The sequence below is a fragment of the Hemicordylus capensis genome, chromosome 6 (assembly GCF_027244095.1).
Source record: "Hemicordylus capensis ecotype Gifberg chromosome 6, rHemCap1.1.pri, whole genome shotgun sequence".
Taxonomy (NCBI): domain Eukaryota; kingdom Metazoa; phylum Chordata; class Lepidosauria; order Squamata; family Cordylidae; genus Hemicordylus; species Hemicordylus capensis.
The window spans coordinates 62,001,303-62,019,927 of NC_069662.1; the positions used below are offsets into that span (position 1 = coordinate 62,001,303).

The window sequence follows — 18,625 nt, forward strand, 5'->3', positions numbered from 1 at the left end:
GTGAACTTTAAATCAGTTTTCCATAATTTTTCCCAAGCTGCCATATCTATATTATGACCCACATCTTGAGCCCATTTTATCATAGTCGTTTTAACAACTTCATCTCTTGTCTCCTCCAAAAGCAACAACTTATACAGCTCTCCTGTATTATCTAGAGAGAACAAGGGCAGTAAGAAGGATGAAAAGACTGTGGCATACAAGGGGAAGAACAAGGGTCTAGCAATATCGAGGCAAAGACTAGCTCATTGGTTAGTTGAACTGATTGTTCATGATTACAAGCAGCAGGGAGTAAATCCTCCACACACTATACAAGCACACTCAACAAGGGCATATGCTGCCTCAGCTGCACATTTGTCAAGAATTCAGATGGTGGATATCTGTTCAGCAGCAACATGGTCGTCACAACAGCCATTTATCAAACATTATGCCATTGACCTGCGAATGGCAAGACAGGCTGGATTTGGAAGAAGTGTGTTAAAGAGGGTATTGCCATAAGCTATGGGTCTACTGTGCCCCACACCATGAAGAAGGCTGGCTAATCACCCAACAGATCACGATCCAGATAAACAGGTTGCTCATCTGTAACTCTTGATCTGGAAGTGATCCGTTTTATTCATAAGACCATCCCAGACCAATCCCGCAACAGCAGTGTAAAGGAAGGAAGGAAGAAAGAAAGAAAGAAAGAAAGAACACTTACCAGTAACAGGACAGATCGTCAGGAACAGGTGATCTGCAAGAAATTGAGGGAATGGCACCCACAACTGCCGTTTACAACAAAAGCATGTGCAGGGCAGAATGGGCATCTCGAGGAGCTAGTTAGTCTACCCATGAGGTCCCTGAGCAGGCGCAGAACCCAATTCATTATGAATACAACGGATCACTTCCAGATCAAGAGTTAAAGGTAAGCAACCTGTTTTTATAGCTTGTTCAGTCCCTTGGTTTTCCACAAAACTGGAAATGATGAAAGCCTGTATACGACTTACTTCTGAGTAAACATGCATAGGATTCTGGTGTGAATTGACTTAGAACTAAAATTCCCACATGCAACTCTACTTTGTTTTATTTTGTCCATTCAGTTAAGCCTAAAATAAGGCTCCCCACCCCCTGGTATTAATAGTGTTTCAGAAAATTCAATATCCCATGGACTGAGGAAAAAATGAGGAGGAGAATAATGGGATGAAATCTAAATCAAAGTGTCTAGATCTTTTTGCCCACACAAATTTTGTATATTTCCACCATGTTCCATCCAAATATTTTGTTTGCTGCACATCTCCTGTTTGAAAAGATGATTTGGTTCATTGTCCTCTTTTGCCTGCAGGTTTATTTGAGACCCTTCCAGGTCGTGTCCAATGTGAAATGTTACTGAAGGCCACAGAGCAGTGCTTCAATACACTAGAACGGGCAGAAATGTTGCTCTTGCTTCTGCGACGTTTCCCTGAGACTGTGGTTCAGCATGGGGTATGAGAGAGGGAAAACTGTTTCCAATACTTATTTATTCCTTGAAATGTTACGAAGCTTTACCAAATGAATCTGCATGTGTATTATGTCCTGTGTATTATGTGTATTATGTAGCTAGTGGTGCAGATTGAAAAAATGACCCCCCAAATATCAAATGAATAGTGTGGTCTTTTTTTTAAAGGCAAAGTACTGTTATTTGAAGGATTTCCTAGTCCTTGAGTAATTTCACACTAAAATGTAACTGGTAAAGCAAGCAGATGGGGGATGCAGAGGAACAGCTGAACTTGAACTGAATTGCCATAATCAGTTGTTTTTGATTGCATATGAATCTCATTCATGTCTTTTTTTCAATCTCAAACAAGTTTTTAAAAAATATTTTACAACACATCACACAATTTAGTTGAAACATAATACACACACACCAAAGAAGTGTATCCAGGATATTTACCAGATATACAGTGCCAGGTGATGTGGGGCACTATGTGGGGCACTTTACTACGTTCATTGACTTTAAAGCAGCATTTGATTCTATACCCAGAGAGAGACTGTGGGTGAAATTGGAAGCCTCCACCATTGATCATAGATTTCCCCCTCTAAACTCATCTATAGGCTACACGAAAATACAGGTGAAAATACAGGAAAATACACGAAAATACATCTCACCTACAGGTGAGAGATGTAACCCTCAAGGCTATTTGTCACAATTGGTCCCATCTCAGAGAGGGATGAAATGGGTGCATTTTGGCTCCCTTGCTGTTTAATTTCAACATAAATTCTATGATCCAAACCTTCTCAGACTCTAGTTCCCACCAAATTGCCACTTTCCTGCATTACTTTATGTAGACAAAACAGTTATTTTGTCCTTTAGGGCTATATAGCCCGTTACCAGTTACTCAGAAGAAAAACTTATCGATTATCAGAAAACAAACATTATGGTATTTTCTAGAAGACAAATTAAGCATAATTGGCAGATCAGTGGCCACGTTATTGAGCAGGTAACAGTATTATATAAATACCTTGGTGTTTTATTAACAATCTACTGGCCCCTGGAGGGCTCAGACAGAGTATGTTGTGGGGAATGCCCAAAGCAGTCTTGTAATAATCCTGTTTTTTCTACTCAAGGAGGGGCTTGTACATCCCATCTGCAATTAAGGTTTTTCAAGACAAGGTGGTGGCTCAGTTGCTCTACACAATCTTTCATTTATCACGATTATTGCTGTTGGGAGGCAATACAGTCCAAATTCCTTAGCGCCACTTTTGGCGTGCCACAATGTGTTTCTAATGCTGCACTGCATATAGAATCGGGGATAGTATCATTAGAAGCTTAAACCTGTGGCCTGGCCCTATTGATGTGTGCAGCAGGTTATAGCCTTTATCTCAGAGCAAGCTCACATGAGGGAAATACTGAATCATCCCTGCTGAGCTTTCTGGCAAAGGCTACTCCTAAAACTCTTATTTATTTTTGGTAGGTTCTAAAGGCTGCCACCACCACCGCTTATCAATAGAGCTTGACCCCCACTGGACTTGGGTGGAAATCCCAGGGACAACCCTCTTTATTTTGCTATTGGAAAAGTATACAAAAATCCTCCACATGCAAGCCTACACGTGGTGGGAAAACTAATAGCTGCTGAGCTCCTGCGGTGTATTTTGCCACAGGGGGGACACCTTTCAGCCCCCACCTTCTCCTGAGTTTAAAAACCCCACTCTGGGAGGCTTGTAAAAGAAAAGAACAAAAAGAAAAACAGTTTTATTTAAATGCTACAGACTGCTTCTGTCGGAGGCTTTCCCAGCTTTTATTTACAGGTAAAAAATACTCAGTAGGTTACAAGATTACTTCAAAAAACACCCTGAATGATGTTGGGGCAGCACACTTTAAACATTGTGTTTACCCAGTTGCAAAGAACAGGTATGTAGGAAAATACAAAAACACAATGAAAAGCTTACACAGTCTTTTGCAATGCCCTGGCTGGATGGGTGAAGGCTAGTGTTTCTTAGTTTAGTTACATTACAGGTAAGCAATAATAGACCAGTATCAGGAATATGCAAAGTGCACACAAAAGAAACAGAAAGTCTAACTCAAAATCTAAACAAACTTACCCTATACTAAACTTCCTGAAGGCAAAGCCCTGACTTCCTTTGTCTTGAACTCACCAAAACCCTGGTTGAGAATCAAGCTTGCTGCCATCCTGGCTTTCCAGGACTTGCAGAGACATTTTCCTGCAGCCAACCTTCAAGGCCACATGTCCTCCTTTGCACTCTGAAGGAAGAGAGCTAGTCTTGTGGGAGCAAGCATGACATGTCCCCTTAGCTAAACAGGGTCTGCCCTGGTTGCATATGAAAGGAAGACTAGAAGAGTGTGAGCACTATAAGATATTCCCCTTAGGGGATGGAGTCGCTCTGGGAAGAGCATCTAGTTTTCAAGTTCCTTCCCTGGCATCTCCAAGATAGGGCTGAGAGAGATTTCTGCCTACAATCTTGGAGAAGCCACTGCCAGTCTGTGTAGACAGTACTGAACGAGATGGACCTATGGTCTGACTCAGTATGCCATATGTTCCTGTGTTCCTATGTTCACTCCCAGACTGCTTCTTCTAACAGAGAACTCTTTTCTTCCTCCCAGTGGCTCCCTAGGTTCTACCTACCTGGTGTGCTGATTGGCTGAGTTCTGGAGTTCACCAGCCTGTCATTCAGGACAGGGTTGACTTCCAGTTAACTCTTTAGGGGAGAGTTGGCTAATCACTACAATGTGGTTGACAACTTTTGCTCCAGATGAAAGAGAATGTTAGGCGCTACAGGCTTGCTCCTTCTTTGTGCATCTTTTGGCCTTTTTAACAATAAATTTGGGATGTAGATCTTCAAAAGGATAGAAGCTTGATTTCATGTAGTCTGGTGATTGGGGATCATAGTAAAACTTTTACTCTGGTGGAATATCTTTCTAGTCTTGTAGTCTCCAAACATCAGAGAGCTTTTACTTTGGCCTGCCTTAGAGCGTTGCCAGCGTGGTATAGTGGTTAGAGTGCTGGACTAGGACCACGGATACCTGAGTTCAATTCCCCATTCAGCCATGAAACTAGCTGGGTGACTCTGGGCCAGTCACTTCGTTCTCAGCCTAACCTACTTCACAGGGTTGTTGTGAAAGAGAAACTCAAGTATGTAGTACACTGCTCTGGGCTCCTTGGAGGAAGAGTGGGATATAAATGTAATAATAATAATAATAATAATAATAATAATATGCCTCTTTCTTGTTTGTTCTATAGAGACATTTGTCACCTTTTTTATTACTCTGTTTTAACAAATTTCCCAAGCAGGCCAGATATATTTTATGTTTCTCTTCTCCTTTCAGACTCTAATATTGATATTACAACTTTAATATTGATATTAAGGTTGCTAAATTCTGTGCCATGGCCTGCGATATTAGGGGACAAATGGTTAAATTTTACAGTTAATTCGCATTGAAAATGTGGACTGTTCACATTGTAAGAGCTGCTAAATATTATATTTGTATTTTATTATAATGTAAATGCTTGGATCAAATTCTCTGTTTTTCTTTTTTTGTTGTGGATTGTAATAAACCTGATTTGATATTTACCAGATATTACCTTATACAAATAATGAAATATTACAATTTATAAACACACACATACATCTCTACATTTTTTTTCAGTCAAATCAATTTCTTTTTTGAAAAGGTACATTTGTGAACATAGCCATTTCTTGAATGTTTTAAAAACTTGCGGTTCCCCAGCATAATTTCTACTAGTACAGCACTAGACCCTAAGCAGTTCAGGAACAATTGAGGAATACAGTTGACTCATTAAGCCTTTAGTTTTCTTTGCTCAATATGTTGAAATTTTCTGAAAAGCATCTTGAAAGGAGTAACGAATGGATTTTATTTCTATTTCAATTTTACAAAGGTGGGCCTTGGGGAAACTTTATTAGACTCGGAAAATATTGAAGACCAAGATTCACCTGTCAACTGCTTTAGAAAATTATTTGGTAAGAACTAAAAAGAATAAAATTACAATTTTACTCCAAGATAGGGCTTGGCCTCGTGTTACTACAGAGAACCCTGATATGGCATTAAATGAATGTTTTAAACCTTATCCATGAAAAGCTACCTGTTTGAAAAGAATTGGGAAAGTTCTTGTCAAATCAAATTTCTTTTATTTCCAGTGCTTCTATAAAAATATCCAATGTAAAGTAGGCTCTTTTATGTACTCTGTGTCTATAATAGGTTGTACACACTCAGTTTTACCTGGAGAGGGAAAAATTGAACAGATTGGAATCCCAAGTTACTAGATCTGAGGATAACCCCCCTCCCCGCCCCCACCCTTCTGTTACTACTGATAAAAGACTGTACTTTCACTGCCATTGCCTCAAGAAAAACAAATAAAGAACTTCTAATTAAATGCCTCTGTGCATTTAAGTTTGAGACTATGGAATTTTTAATGCTTCTGGGTTAATCTCCTGGGCCAAAAAAATTGCAAGAAAGGAGGACTTCCTCCCCCTCCCCTGCTAATTCTCCTGTTGTACATAATAAGCATTTTCAGATTGCAGAAACCAAACACTAGACAGGATTGTTTTTTCTTTAAAACAGATAATGAGGGTGAGGGTTAGCGGGGAGAGAGGGCTTAGTCCACTCTCTCCACACACGAGCAGGCAGTCTGCTCTGGGCAGCCGAAGCAGCCACCCACACGACTGCCGGCTCCGTTATGGAGCCAGCAGGGCTGGGAGGATCGGACGCCACGCGGCTCCCGTAAGCTCCAGCATTAGGGGTGTGCAATTCGGATTTTTGGTGTTTCGATTTGGATCCGAATTGAAACACCCCTGATTTGTTTTGGGGTCTGAATCTGACCCATCTGAATTGCCCCAGATTCTATTTGGATCCAAATTAATCCAAATCCCAATCGATTTGGATCAAAAAACAGGTCCCAGGGCCAAAAGAGTGGGGTGGGGTGGTAGTGCCTAATTGGTGAAGGCCACCACTCAAATTGCAGAGGAATTGGGGAAAGGGCTGATTTTTGGTGAATTGTTGAAGTTTTTAGGTTCTGTTGTTTCTGAGGTGTTCTGAGTGTGGATTCTCTGGTAGCAAATGAGAGTGGATTCATGGTTTGTATTGAAGATCTCATTTGCTACCAGAGAATCTACACTCAGAACACCTCAGAAACAACAAAACCCTGTACCCCATGGGTTAGAAACCCATGGGGGTAGCTGGCACCCTCTTTTCACTACACTGCCACTCACTCTGGGCCACTCTAGTGCCCCCCCAAGTGCAGTGATGGGGCTGCTGAAACCTACATGATTCCCCATGGAGAAAAACCTTAAAGATGCGTAAACTTCAACAAATCACCAAAAATCAGCCCTGTGCCCAAATCCTTTGAAAAAATTCTGGTAGTTTCTTTGCCCCCCTTGGGCACTACCACCAACCCCACACTGCTCTAGGCCACCCCTTTCCCCCCGATATGAAGCGATACACCTCCATTATACCTTATGTGGGGAAACCTTAAAGACCCGTAAACTTCAACAATTCACCAAAAATCAGCCTTTTGCCCAATCCCCCTGGAATTTGGGTGGTAGCCTCTACCCATTAGGCACTTAACTTAAACGGAGTAGTACCTCACTTCCTTGTGGGTGGGAGTGGGGTATAGTTGGCACATAGCAGTTGACAGTTGGCGCTGTCAAAAAGACAGTCAAAATGAATAGAAGAAATGAAGGTGTGTAATGAATCCTCATAAGGATTCATTGAGTGAAAGTTATTGTGCACCAAATAATCCAAACACTTGAAAAATAGTGAGCACACATTTTGCTCCATAACTCCACTTCTATAAGGGCTAGAGCTTAGCTTTTTTTTAAATGAAAGCTGGGAATCTGGGGGAATTAATAGGCGGGATCCAAAACTCCAGTCAATTCGAGTTGAATCAGGTTCGATTTGATTTGAACCCAAATCTAGCCAATGGACCACAGGGGTGATTTGTTTTGTCTCCGAATCAGCTAGATTTGGGTACAAATCGATTTGTACCCGAATGAATTTGCACATCCCTATCCAGCATGCCCTGTGCGAGTGCACAGGGCATGCTGGAGAGACCCCCAAGCCGGGAGGCTGCTTTTCAGCCTTCCGGTCGGGGGTCTACTCGTGAGTTGCCATGGTGCGGCAACTCACAATCGGAAAGTCTGGGTTAGCGGAGCGCTCGCTCTGCTAACGTGGGCTTAGGGGAGGGCTACTTAAGTGGGTGATCCACTTTGACTCAACCGGGCTTGGCTACGAGCCTGGTGAGTTTCACAATTGGTGGGAAGCGGGCTAAGAACCTTTAGCCCGCTTTCCACTGATCGTGAGAATAGCTTCAGTGTTTTACTGAGTACATAATTTACATCAAAAGCAAACCAAAACACCTCAAACATTTTCTACTTCATGTACCTTTTGCAAAGATTTAAATTAAGGATGCAAACATATCCTCTTCCCCAAGCTTACTTGTTCTCTAGGTGTTAAAAATTGAGTTGGCTCTTTTACCTGTGGATTGCTTGTGTCTAGCCAATCACTAACATCTCTTTCCCATGCTTCTTTTGGTATCTCAATTCAACGGTGTGAGTATGCCTTTGAGGATTCATTTTTACAAAGGACTTCTCCCTACTGTTTGATCTTTATGATTCTACCTATTTTAATCTGGAAGTATCTAGCAAATTCTTTCCTAGAAATGTCTAGATTTGGATCTGATGTAATTAACTTGTTCTCTGTCAGGCACATTGACATTATAAAAGCAATATCTCAAGACACCCTATATGTGCTCCTGGCTAAAATGTCACCTAAGTCTAATGTGAGAGGCTGGTATCCTTTATGCTACTTTCAGAGCATCAACAGAGGACCCAATAGACGTTAATCAGCAACCATAAGAAAATCTTCCATGATTTTCTTAGACAAGATATATTTTGTTACCTATACAAGAGAGACAAAAGTTCCTCTCAAAAACTAGGATCATTGAAGGAATCTATTGGATGGTGTGTTATCTCTTGAACCTTGACTATGGATTTGGGCTCCATCCATACTTGTGTTTTTAATATAACGGGTTTACTATACAGCTGTATAATAAACCCGTTATATTAAAAACACAAGTATGGATGGAACCCAAATCCATAGTCAAGGTTCAATAGATAACAGAGTTTAAAAGATGCCAGAGTTCAAAACACAGGTCTGCTGCAGGATTTCTTTTTTGTCCAAATGGAGAGAGGGAGTGGAGAGTCTGGAGACTGGGTGGTTCTTAGGGGACAGTGGACACTTAATTCATTGTGCTTGAATATAGCACAAATGGTGTTGCAATAAAAACTAGTTCCTGCATCTGCTTGGATCACTTCTGTGTGGCTCAGTGTGTTTTAGATGCTGCTATGCTATAATCCCCCAAATCTTGCCTACCCAGCCACTTTAAACTGCTTCATATTATTTTGATTATTGATGGGAAGGGAAGAGTCCAGGAGTTTTTGTTTTCTGTGGGAGAATGTAAGGATGTGCAAGACGTTCTGAGGGTGGAACATTCCAACTTGGAATGGCCCATTCCAGGTGTTCCGAGCCTGGAACAGAACACCCTTTAAATAAGGCTTGGTATGGAACAACCCTGTTCTGACCCAAAACATTCCGCTCTTTCGGGTGGCCAGTGAGGGGCTTGAGGGCAGTGTGGGGTGGTACCTTTAAAAGCTGTTGTCACCACCAATACTTGCAAGAACCAGGGAGGAGTGCCGCCGTGCTGGCATCCTGCTTGGTGGAGGCCCCTCCTACGGTATGCAAATTACCACTGCACATTTGCGATGGCCATTTGCATGCTATAGGAGGGGCCTCCGCCGCACCGGATGCTGGTGCGGCACCACCCTTCACCACTTTTAAAGGTATCTCTTGCTGCCTCTGGTGCACTGCCCTCAGGCCCCTCATCGGCCGCTCAGAACGACAGAATGTTCCTGGTTGGATGGCGGGAAGCGGGGGGGGGGTTCTGTCAGAACAACCAGCTTGGCCATGTTCCATGTTTTGGAATGCAAATAGAACTGGAATGCAAAGTGTATGCAAATGCAACTGGAATAAAGTGTATCTTGTCACAGCTATATTTTATTATTAAAATATTTATATTTCACCTTTCTGTTTCAAAATTGGACTCTCAAGGCAGGAGATGAGTAATAACAAAGACAAGAAAATCAGAATGGATAGGAGTTATTTTTGTTTGCCTCTTTTGTTTCCTTAAACCGTCCGTGTCCATCACTTGAAATAGTTTTTTGGAACTTCAGAGAAATGACTTTGAAGTTGCTGAATGCAGTTCAAAATCCATGGGAAAGGACAGTTTTTGTCAAAGGCATCTCTTAAAGAAAGTTTGCTTAATTATATGCATTTTAATCAATTATATCTGCATATGCATAAGGGCTTAAGATTATGCACATGTTGCAGCAGGCACTATCTTGGTGGTTTTCCCTCCTGCTTAAGCAAGGAGAGAGGCTAAGATGGTCTTAGAAGATGATACATTTTTAAAAATAGAATTATAAAATAAATAAGATGTTGCTTCAATCTGTTAAAATGGCCTCATTTTACATAGGTTTCAAAGTGGCTTGTCATTAATTCCCTGTGAATTTTGCTTTGATACATATGTTATCTCAAAAGGTGACTGATAAACCTATTCTGATATTCCTGTTTTTGGATTCTTTTCAGTTTGTGATGTCCTTCCCCTAATTATTAACAACCCTGATGTGCGACTCCCCTCCAACCTGTTATATAAGTACCTGAATAAAGCTGCTGAATTTTATATTAATTATGTGACCAGATCTGCGCAGACTGAAAACCAGTATCAAGGTAAAAGTGTTTGAGCCAATTTCAGTGGCAAACTTTAGAAAGCATGACTGAGGAGATTAATGTACCTCAAAATAATGTGCAGTATTTTGTGAAGTCGAGTTCAGGGTGTTGAATATTAACTTGCTGAGGAGCCCAGTCTGTACCTGGCGGCAGCAGTTTGAGGTTTCTTTCTCTTTCTCTCAACCTCCCATTCCTGCCCTCAAAATCCCTCATAAAACTGCCTTTGTGCCAGTTAATTCTATCAAAGATTTGACATTAAAGTCAGATTTTGCTTGTGTTTTAAGATGTAAATTTTATTCTGATAACTTTTCTGAGAAGGCCCCTCCCCCCACTTCTCCAACTTAGACTACAGTTCCAACAAGATGTGATAAAGCTCACTTATATCTCTACAATCTTCAGAAATGTTTCCCGTCTAGTCTCATGCAAATTAATATTATTGGATCAAAAAACCTTGGGTTTAAGGGAAGAGTTAAGGCACTTATTTATTTATTATTTATTGTATTTGTATACTGCCCTATATAAAATCAAATTGCAAATTAGCTCATGCAACCTGCAGAGGAAGAGGATTGGAGCTGAAAGACCAAGGCAAAGTGTGTGTGAGGGCCAAAGTACACATGATTGTTTAAAGAGATACTAGCACTGACAGGCCTAGTTTTCCTTTAGTCAATAGCAGCTAGATTGGGAATGTAGGGATACAGGGAAACTTTAACCCTACCCTTTTTCATGGTCACTGTGTCTAGCTGAAATTTCCCCCAGAAAGGGGGAACTTAGCATTATTATTGTAGATGCTTTTAAGTCTGAGGGCAAAACTGTAGATCAGGGCTCCACAACTTTGGCCCTCCTGCAGATGTTGGATTTCAGTTTCCATAATCCCTGACTATTGGGCATTGTGACTGGGCATGATTGCAGTTGTGGTCCCAAAACAGCTGGAGCACTATAGTTGTGCAGCCCTGCAGCAAGTGATTCTCTTCACGATAGGAATTCCTTTTTACTTGTGAATATGAGAGTGATGTGGTAGTGGTGGAGATAGTGAGTAGCATCCTGACTAAGTCATTCATGACTAAATCCCATTGAAATTAATAGAATTTAAGTTAGTCATGACTACCTTGTCTCATTGATTTCAATGGTCCTTGGTAGTGACTCACTAATCTGGCTGCTGTGAAGTGTGTGCATGTTTGTATACATATGTTTACTGGAGCATTTCCCAGGAAGAGCTGACCCCTTTTATTTGAATTTCTGTCTGGAAGATCAAGACAATGAGATTACCAAGGTGGTGGAAAAATTCTTCTATGTTGCTATTAGATTAAGATCCAGTTTAAGATCCAAATTTTAGGAGCTATTGTTCATTATTATGTACAATACTACTGCTGGTATATTCTGTTTTTAATTCTCTTTAATTCTTGTATGTTTTCTGTATGGCCTACGGCCGCAATAATAAATTGATTGATTGATTGATTGGTATACATATGTAAAGGAAGAATGATGCATCTGGATATGCTTGGACCTATTAACACATGCATGCTTTCTTCTGTCAATGATACACTGGCTGTACATAGTATTATTTTGGTCTTGGGGAGATTTTCATGTGCCTGCCAACATTTTCACTGAAATGACTAGTGAGATCCAAAAATCTGTGACAGCAATTTTCTTCTCTGGTTTGTCCTGATATTTGGTCATGTTAGACATACCTGGATAAGCCCAAGCAAAATGTGTGGGCATCTCCTGTAATACAGAGTGAGAGAGATGCTAACCAAAGCAGGTATGCTGTGTTACTCTGATTTGAGGTAACAATCAAGTTACTGTTCTCTTGGTTTCTAGGAACACAGGACACATCTGACCTTGTGTCGCCAAGCAAACGTAGCTCTCAGAAATACATAATAGAAGGCTTGACTGAGAAATCGTCTCAGATTACAGATCCCTGGGAGAGGGTGTTCAAGATACTATCTGTAGTGGGTGTAAGATGCGAATGGCAGATGGATATGGCACGAAGGTTTGATATAATTATTCCTTTATATGTATCTAGTTTACAGACTTGAGACATTCCCCTTTCAAGAGAAGTGTGGGTTTCCCCAGGTCTCCCTCTGTTTTCCTTCCTTGATCTAGCACCTCAGTGTTTAGGCACTCCTTTTCTCCTCATACCGACTCACTGGGAGTCCTTGGTCTCCTTGTATACTCAGTCCTCCTGATCCTCAGCGCTTGGTGCATTCCCCATATTCGCATCCTCCTATCTTCCAGGATCACCGGCTGCTCCCCATCCATCCTGTGTTGCTTCCCTTTCTTTCCTTGCCCCACTCTTTGCTCTGGCACTCAACTTCTGCAATCAGGCAGCTTCACTTCTACCTGGAAGTTCTGCCTCTCAGCATCCAGTGTGCTCCATGTCAGTCAGCTCTGTTGTGCTGCCAGCAGCATAGTCCCACCTTAGAACTTTGGTTGTGGGTGAGTTGCCCAGTGCTGCAGGATCCTGACAAGAAGTAAACACAAAAAAATGTATAACGTCACACATTTTTCAGCCTAATGCTTTCTATATTTTGGAGGTAATGGTCCCATGGGAAGAGTCTTGCTAATCAAGGCCCAAATTCCATAAAATCTAACATTCTGTTTTCCCCACAGTGGCCAACCAGATGCTTCTGGGAAGTCCACAAAGAGGGCATTAAGGCAATAGCCTTTCTCTGCTGTTGCTCTTCCCCAGTTACTGGTATTCAGCGGTGTGCTGCCTCTGATCTTGGAGGTTCCACATAGCCATAATGAGAAATGGCCAGACATACCTCTTCTCTATGAATTCATCTAATCCACTTGTAAAGTCATCTGAGCTAGTGGCCATCACCATATCCCAAACTGGAAAATTCAGTAAATTGATTATGCACTGTGTGGAGAAGTACTTTCAATTTTCTGTTCTGTTGCCAGTAAGCTTTATCAGATGACCCAAGTTCTAATATTATGAGAGAGGGTATAGTGAATAGCGGATTTAAGCCCAGCCTTTGTCTCAAGGCAAATCCATGTGGGGGAAAGAAAAATGCTGATTCATTTCCTCCATGTTTGCGTAACCAAGGCTGTTCCTTTAAAATGGAACAGTTTCTTGGTAATCGCTGCCATCATGCCCACTTGTTAGCAGAGTTTAATCCCTCCCTGGTGTGGGCGAAATTCCAGGGAAACTCTCCTTCTCATTTATCAATGGAAAAGTGCAAAAAGCCCTCCACGTGCAGCTTCCATGTGGTGGGAAAACTTGGTAGGTTGCTGAACAATTACCATTGAGGCATGATTGCACCAGAGTAAAACCCCTTTTCCCTGAGTTAAAAGTCCACTCAGAGGCAGGTGAAATATAAAGAACAAAAAAAGAAAAACTTTATTCAAAATACTACAGACTGCTTCAGTCTGAGTCTCTCTCAGCTTTGAGTTACAGGTAAAAAGAAATATTCAGTACTTCACAAGATTACTTACAAAGGACACCCCAGCTGGTATTTGGCGTGGCACACTTTAAAACTTGTGGTTACTCAGTTGCATAGATAATTCAAAAAGCACACCACCACCCCGCCAGTTGCAAGGAAACTTTAAAAGTGCCTTTACAGGGTACAGAGACTTCTACAACCCCCTGGTTGGATAAAAAGGGCTCAGGCTAGAGTTTTTTTAGAAGGTTACGTTACAAAATAAAACACAATAGACCAGGTGTAAGGATTTGCAAAGCACAAAAGGAAAGTAAATCGTTTAGTGCTGGCTAGCTATGACACTATTCCCTATCGAAGTCTTTCCCCGAAGCCAAAAGCCCTTGGCTTCCTTTCTCCATTAACTCACCCCAAACTCCAGGAGAGAATTCAAGCAGCTTCCTACAATCCTGTCTCTCAAGGATCTGCAGATGTCCTTCCATGAAAGAAGTCTCCAGGCTGGCTGTTAGCCATGAGGCAGCAAGACTTCATTGCTGGTGCTCACAAAGCCTGCTCCCCATCTTCTCTCATCGCCCTCCTGGCTCATTCTGAGAACAAAGACCCCCTTCACTTCCTGCTGCCAGGCCCTCTAGGTCCCAGTCACCATGTGCTGAGTGTTTGATGCCCAGAGGTCACTGCCTGACAGACAGGACTGGGTTCACTTCCGGTTCACTCTTTAGGGGAAGGGAGGGGCTAATTGCTACAGAGGGAGAGGGAGGCCCGCTTTGCTCTGTTCACACCATACATAATGTTATAAACCTCTATCATGTCTGCCTTTTGTTGCCTTTCCTCCCTAAACTAAAGTATCCTAACATGCTATGCCAGTGGTGCCCAAATTGGGAGCCTCCAGATGTTGCTGAACCAGATGTTGCTGAACTGGTGCAGCTCCCATCAGCCCCCAGCTACAATTTATTGTGATGGGAGTTGTAGTTCAGCAACATCTGGAGGCTTCCACTTTGGGAACCACTGTGCTATGCCCTTGTTTCAGCTTTAAGTAAGTAAATAAAATTGGTATTCCTTGCCTTCTCCCCCATCCACATGCTTAACTTACCAGGCTGTCTTCTGTGTTCTTTGATGTTTGTTGCTGAAACAGGTATGTTTGATTGTGGTTGCCCTCTTATCATCACCATCATCTTTATCTCTATATATCTTTTTCTTAGGCCTCATCCCATATGTGGCAGCTCTCGCGAGAGTTTGCGAGGAAGCTGCTGGCAGGGGAAGAGGGAAGTGGTGGCGCCAGAAGCGAGGCGGGAAACAAAACGGTGGGGGTGGGGGCAAAAATGGTAGGGGCGGGTGGGGGAAGAAAAAGGTGGGGGGGGCAGATGGGGAGGAGAAAACAGTGGTGGGTGGGAGGGAGGGAGGGCGGGTGGGGGAAGAAAGTGGAGGTGGTGGCAGGCTGGCTGGGGAAGAAAGTGGTGGTGGCAGCAGACAGGGGAAACTAGAGGCACAGATGCTCTGCGCGCGGCCCAGCTAGTAGTAGTTGTTATTATTTTCTTCCCTCAAAGAAATGCCCAGCCTAAAGAGGAATGTCTTCATTGTCCTTTTAGGTTAAGCTAGAAACTCTACTGATTTTGGTATTCTTGTGTCTCCAGGAGTTTTGGTGACATACTGCTCAAAATGAAGGATGTCTGCAGATACATCAGTAACTATGATAATGAAGCTCATACCAAGTACAAAACCCAAGTGGTGTATTCCACAATGCTGGTCTTCTTCAAGAATGCATTCCAGTATGTCAGCAGCATTCAACCTTCTCTCTTCCAAGGTTTGTTGAAAGAATTATGACAACACACTTTCTAGTGTGTTTACTGTGTCAGGTCTTTGCTAGAGTCGCCTTTCTACAGGATCTGGCTTAAAAGAGACACTAAGCATTTATTTATTTTATTTATTGTTAAATTTATATACCGCCTTTCATTAAAACAATCCCAAGGCGGTTTACAGCAGAATTTAAAAACAAGATTGTAAAAAAGACACAATTAAAATGTTAAGCTAAAAATATAAAACAAATCTGATTCAAAATTTAAAACAAAAGCATAAAAGCAATATAGAGTACAAAGAGCAGCAGCAGAGACAATCAAATAAAAGCCTGGGTAAAAAGCCACGATTTAACATGATTTCTAAAAGCTGTGATGGAGACCAAGGAGTGAATAGCCACCGGGAGAACATTCCAGAGTCTGGGGGCAGCAACAGAGAAGGCCCTGTCCCACGTGCACAACAGCTGAGCCTCCCTCATTGTCAGCACCCGGAGCAGAGCCCCCTCAGATGACTGTGTCAAGCGGGCAGTAACCCTTGGGAGCAGGCAGTCCCTCAGGTATCCCGGGTCCAAACTGTTAAGGGCTTTAAAGGTCAAAACCAGCACCTTGAATTGGACCCGGAAACAAACTGGTAGCCAGTGCAGCTCAGTTGCATAGATAAAATAGGTGTGATGTGCTCCCACTGGGCAGCTCCAGATAAAACCCTAGCTGTCACATTTTGCATTAGCTGCAGTTTCTAGATATTCTTCAAGGGCAGCCCCACGTAGAGTAATCCAGCCGTGACGTGACTAAGGCCAGGGCAACTGTGGCCAGATCTGCCTTCTCGAGAACGGGATGTAGCTGGCACACTAGCCAAAGCCGTGCAAAGGCACCCCTGGCCGCCGCCTCCACCTGAGCTTCCAAAAGCAGAGCTGGGTCCCAGTAATACCCCCAAGCTGCATACTTGCTCTTTCAAGGGGAGTACAACCCCATCCAGAACCAGTAAAATCTCCTCATCCCGATTGGCTCTCCTACTGACCAACATTACCTCCATCTTGTCTGGATTCAATTTCAGTTTATTAACCCACATCCAACCTATCATGGCCTCCAGCCCCTGATTCAGGACATCCACCGCCTCCCTAGGATCAGGTGACAAGGAGAGATAGAGCTGAGTGTCATCTGCATATTGCTGACAACTAAGTCCAAGTCTCCGGTTGACCTCACCCAGTGGCTTCATGTAGATGTTAAACAGCATGGGGGACAAGACCGAACCCTGCGGGACCCCACAGGCCAGTGACCATGGAGCCAAGCAGTAGTCCCCCAGCTCCACCTTCTGGTCCCTCTCCCCAAGAAAGGACCAGAACCACTGCAACGCAGTACCTCCTATTCCCATACTCGAGAGACAGCCCAGAAGGATACCATGGTCAATGGTATCGAACGCCGCCGAGAGGTCCAGCAGAACCAACAGGGATGCACTCCCCCATCTAGTTCCCAGTGTAGGTCATCTACTAGAGCAACCAAGGCAGTCTCAGTCCCATATCTGGGGTGGAAGCCATATTGAAAAGGGTCGAGATAATCCGTATCATCCAAGACCTTCTGCAGCTGGGACGCTACCACATGCTCTATCACCTTGCCCAAAAAGGGCAGGTTAGAGACCGGTCTATAGTTGTCCGGGTTGGAGGGATCAAGGGAGGGCTTTTTAAATAATGGTCTTACTATTGCCTCCTTGAGGCATGATGGCATCCTGCCCTCCCTTAATGAGGCATTAATATTCACCTCCAACCACCTACCTGTATCCTCCCTGGCAGCTTTTATTAGCCATGAAAGGCAAGGGTCAAGAGCACACGATGTCGCCCGCGCACTGCCCAGAATCTTGTCCACATCCTCAGGCTGCACCAACTGAAAAAAATCCAACACAATAGGACCAGATGGTACCAAAGACACGTCTGCCAGAACTGCCAAAACTCTGGAGTCCAAATCAGCACAGATGCGAGCGACTTTATCCGCAAAGTGACACGCAAACTGCTCACAGCAGGCTGTGGATGGTTCCTCCCCCATTACCTTAAAACAATGTGACCCCTTCTAACTGAGCAAAGAGGCTCCTTTTAAAGTGATGGATCTCTTATATTAAGCAGATGGAGAGCAACTATCTTTATCCAATCCCAGCACAGTATCCTTCCAGTGACTGTTGCTGGTAACCCTTATATTGGGAGATAGGGAGCCATCTTTATTTACAGGAGGACTTCGATATTTGCAGTGGTTCTCTTCCCAGCTGCAACTGTGGATATGGAAACTGCGAACATCAAGGCATTGGGGCTATGGAATTGTGGGGGGTTAGGTTCCTGGTCAGCTGAAAAATGGTCAAAAATCAGCCAAATTTTTTGGGTAGGGACACGGGGGAAAGCTCCTCACCGTGCTTTGCTGCTCCCCTGAGTTGCACTGTGCCCCAGAATGCCCCCAAATTGGCTGAATATCTCTGGTTGTTTTTTTTTTTAATGGAGCCATTTTGATGCTCTGAGAAACAAAATGGCAGTTAGAAATTATCTCCACAGTCATTTCCAGCCACCCCCGACCTTCAGATATGCGAGGTCGATGTTTCCCTCCTATGCTGAGGTCGGGTGTCTTTTTCCTGACCATGGATACGCAAATCTGCGGATATTGAATCTGTGGATAATGAAGTTTCCCTATATTTATTATTTTTCTGTGTAAACCGCTTTGAGTACTTTTGTTGAAAACCAGTATATAAATAGAAGTAGTAGTAGTAGTAGTAGTAGTAGTAGGTGCTACATTTAAACTGAATCCTGGATACCTGTATATGCTGCATTAGTACACAAGCATGGTGTGCTCATAGGCCTCGGATTATTGGTAAGTTAGTGCTGTGCTTATGAGCACCAAGAAACCAGTTTACCCAGGAGCATGCACATACTATGTGTAAGCTTGTTAACATCGCTGCTGCTAGGTTTAAACCAGGCCTAAGCTGGGGAATCCTGGGATTCTTTCTAGGCTTATTAGGAGTTTCTCAGTAAAAAGATCAGTAACAATAGGCAAGCATCCCTTTAAAAAAAAAAAAAAGGCAGAGCGGGAGGGGAAAGCCTATGCATATGATCACACAGTGATGCACAACACTCAGAATAGTAAAGAATGTGGTAGTTCAGGGAAGAATAGCATCTTCCCAGTAATGAAATATTGGTGTCTGAGGCTGC

General features: G+C 42.9%; 1 protein-coding gene across 3 annotated transcripts in view; it reads left to right on the forward strand.

The window, feature by feature from the left end:
- INTS10 (integrator complex subunit 10) overlaps window positions 1-18,625 on the forward strand; it is a 72,208-nt gene that overhangs the window by 16,274 nt on the left and 37,309 nt on the right. For all 3 annotated transcript variants that reach the window (XM_053258758.1, XM_053258759.1, XM_053258760.1), the window contains exons 4-8: window positions 1,319-1,458; window positions 5,370-5,451; window positions 10,133-10,273; window positions 12,092-12,263; window positions 15,285-15,454. In XM_053258758.1, the coding sequence (XP_053114733.1) occupies window positions 1,319-1,458; window positions 5,370-5,451; window positions 10,133-10,273; window positions 12,092-12,263; window positions 15,285-15,454 (705 nt within the window). The remainder of the gene's footprint in view (window positions 1-1,318; window positions 1,459-5,369; window positions 5,452-10,132; window positions 10,274-12,091; window positions 12,264-15,284; window positions 15,455-18,625) is intronic.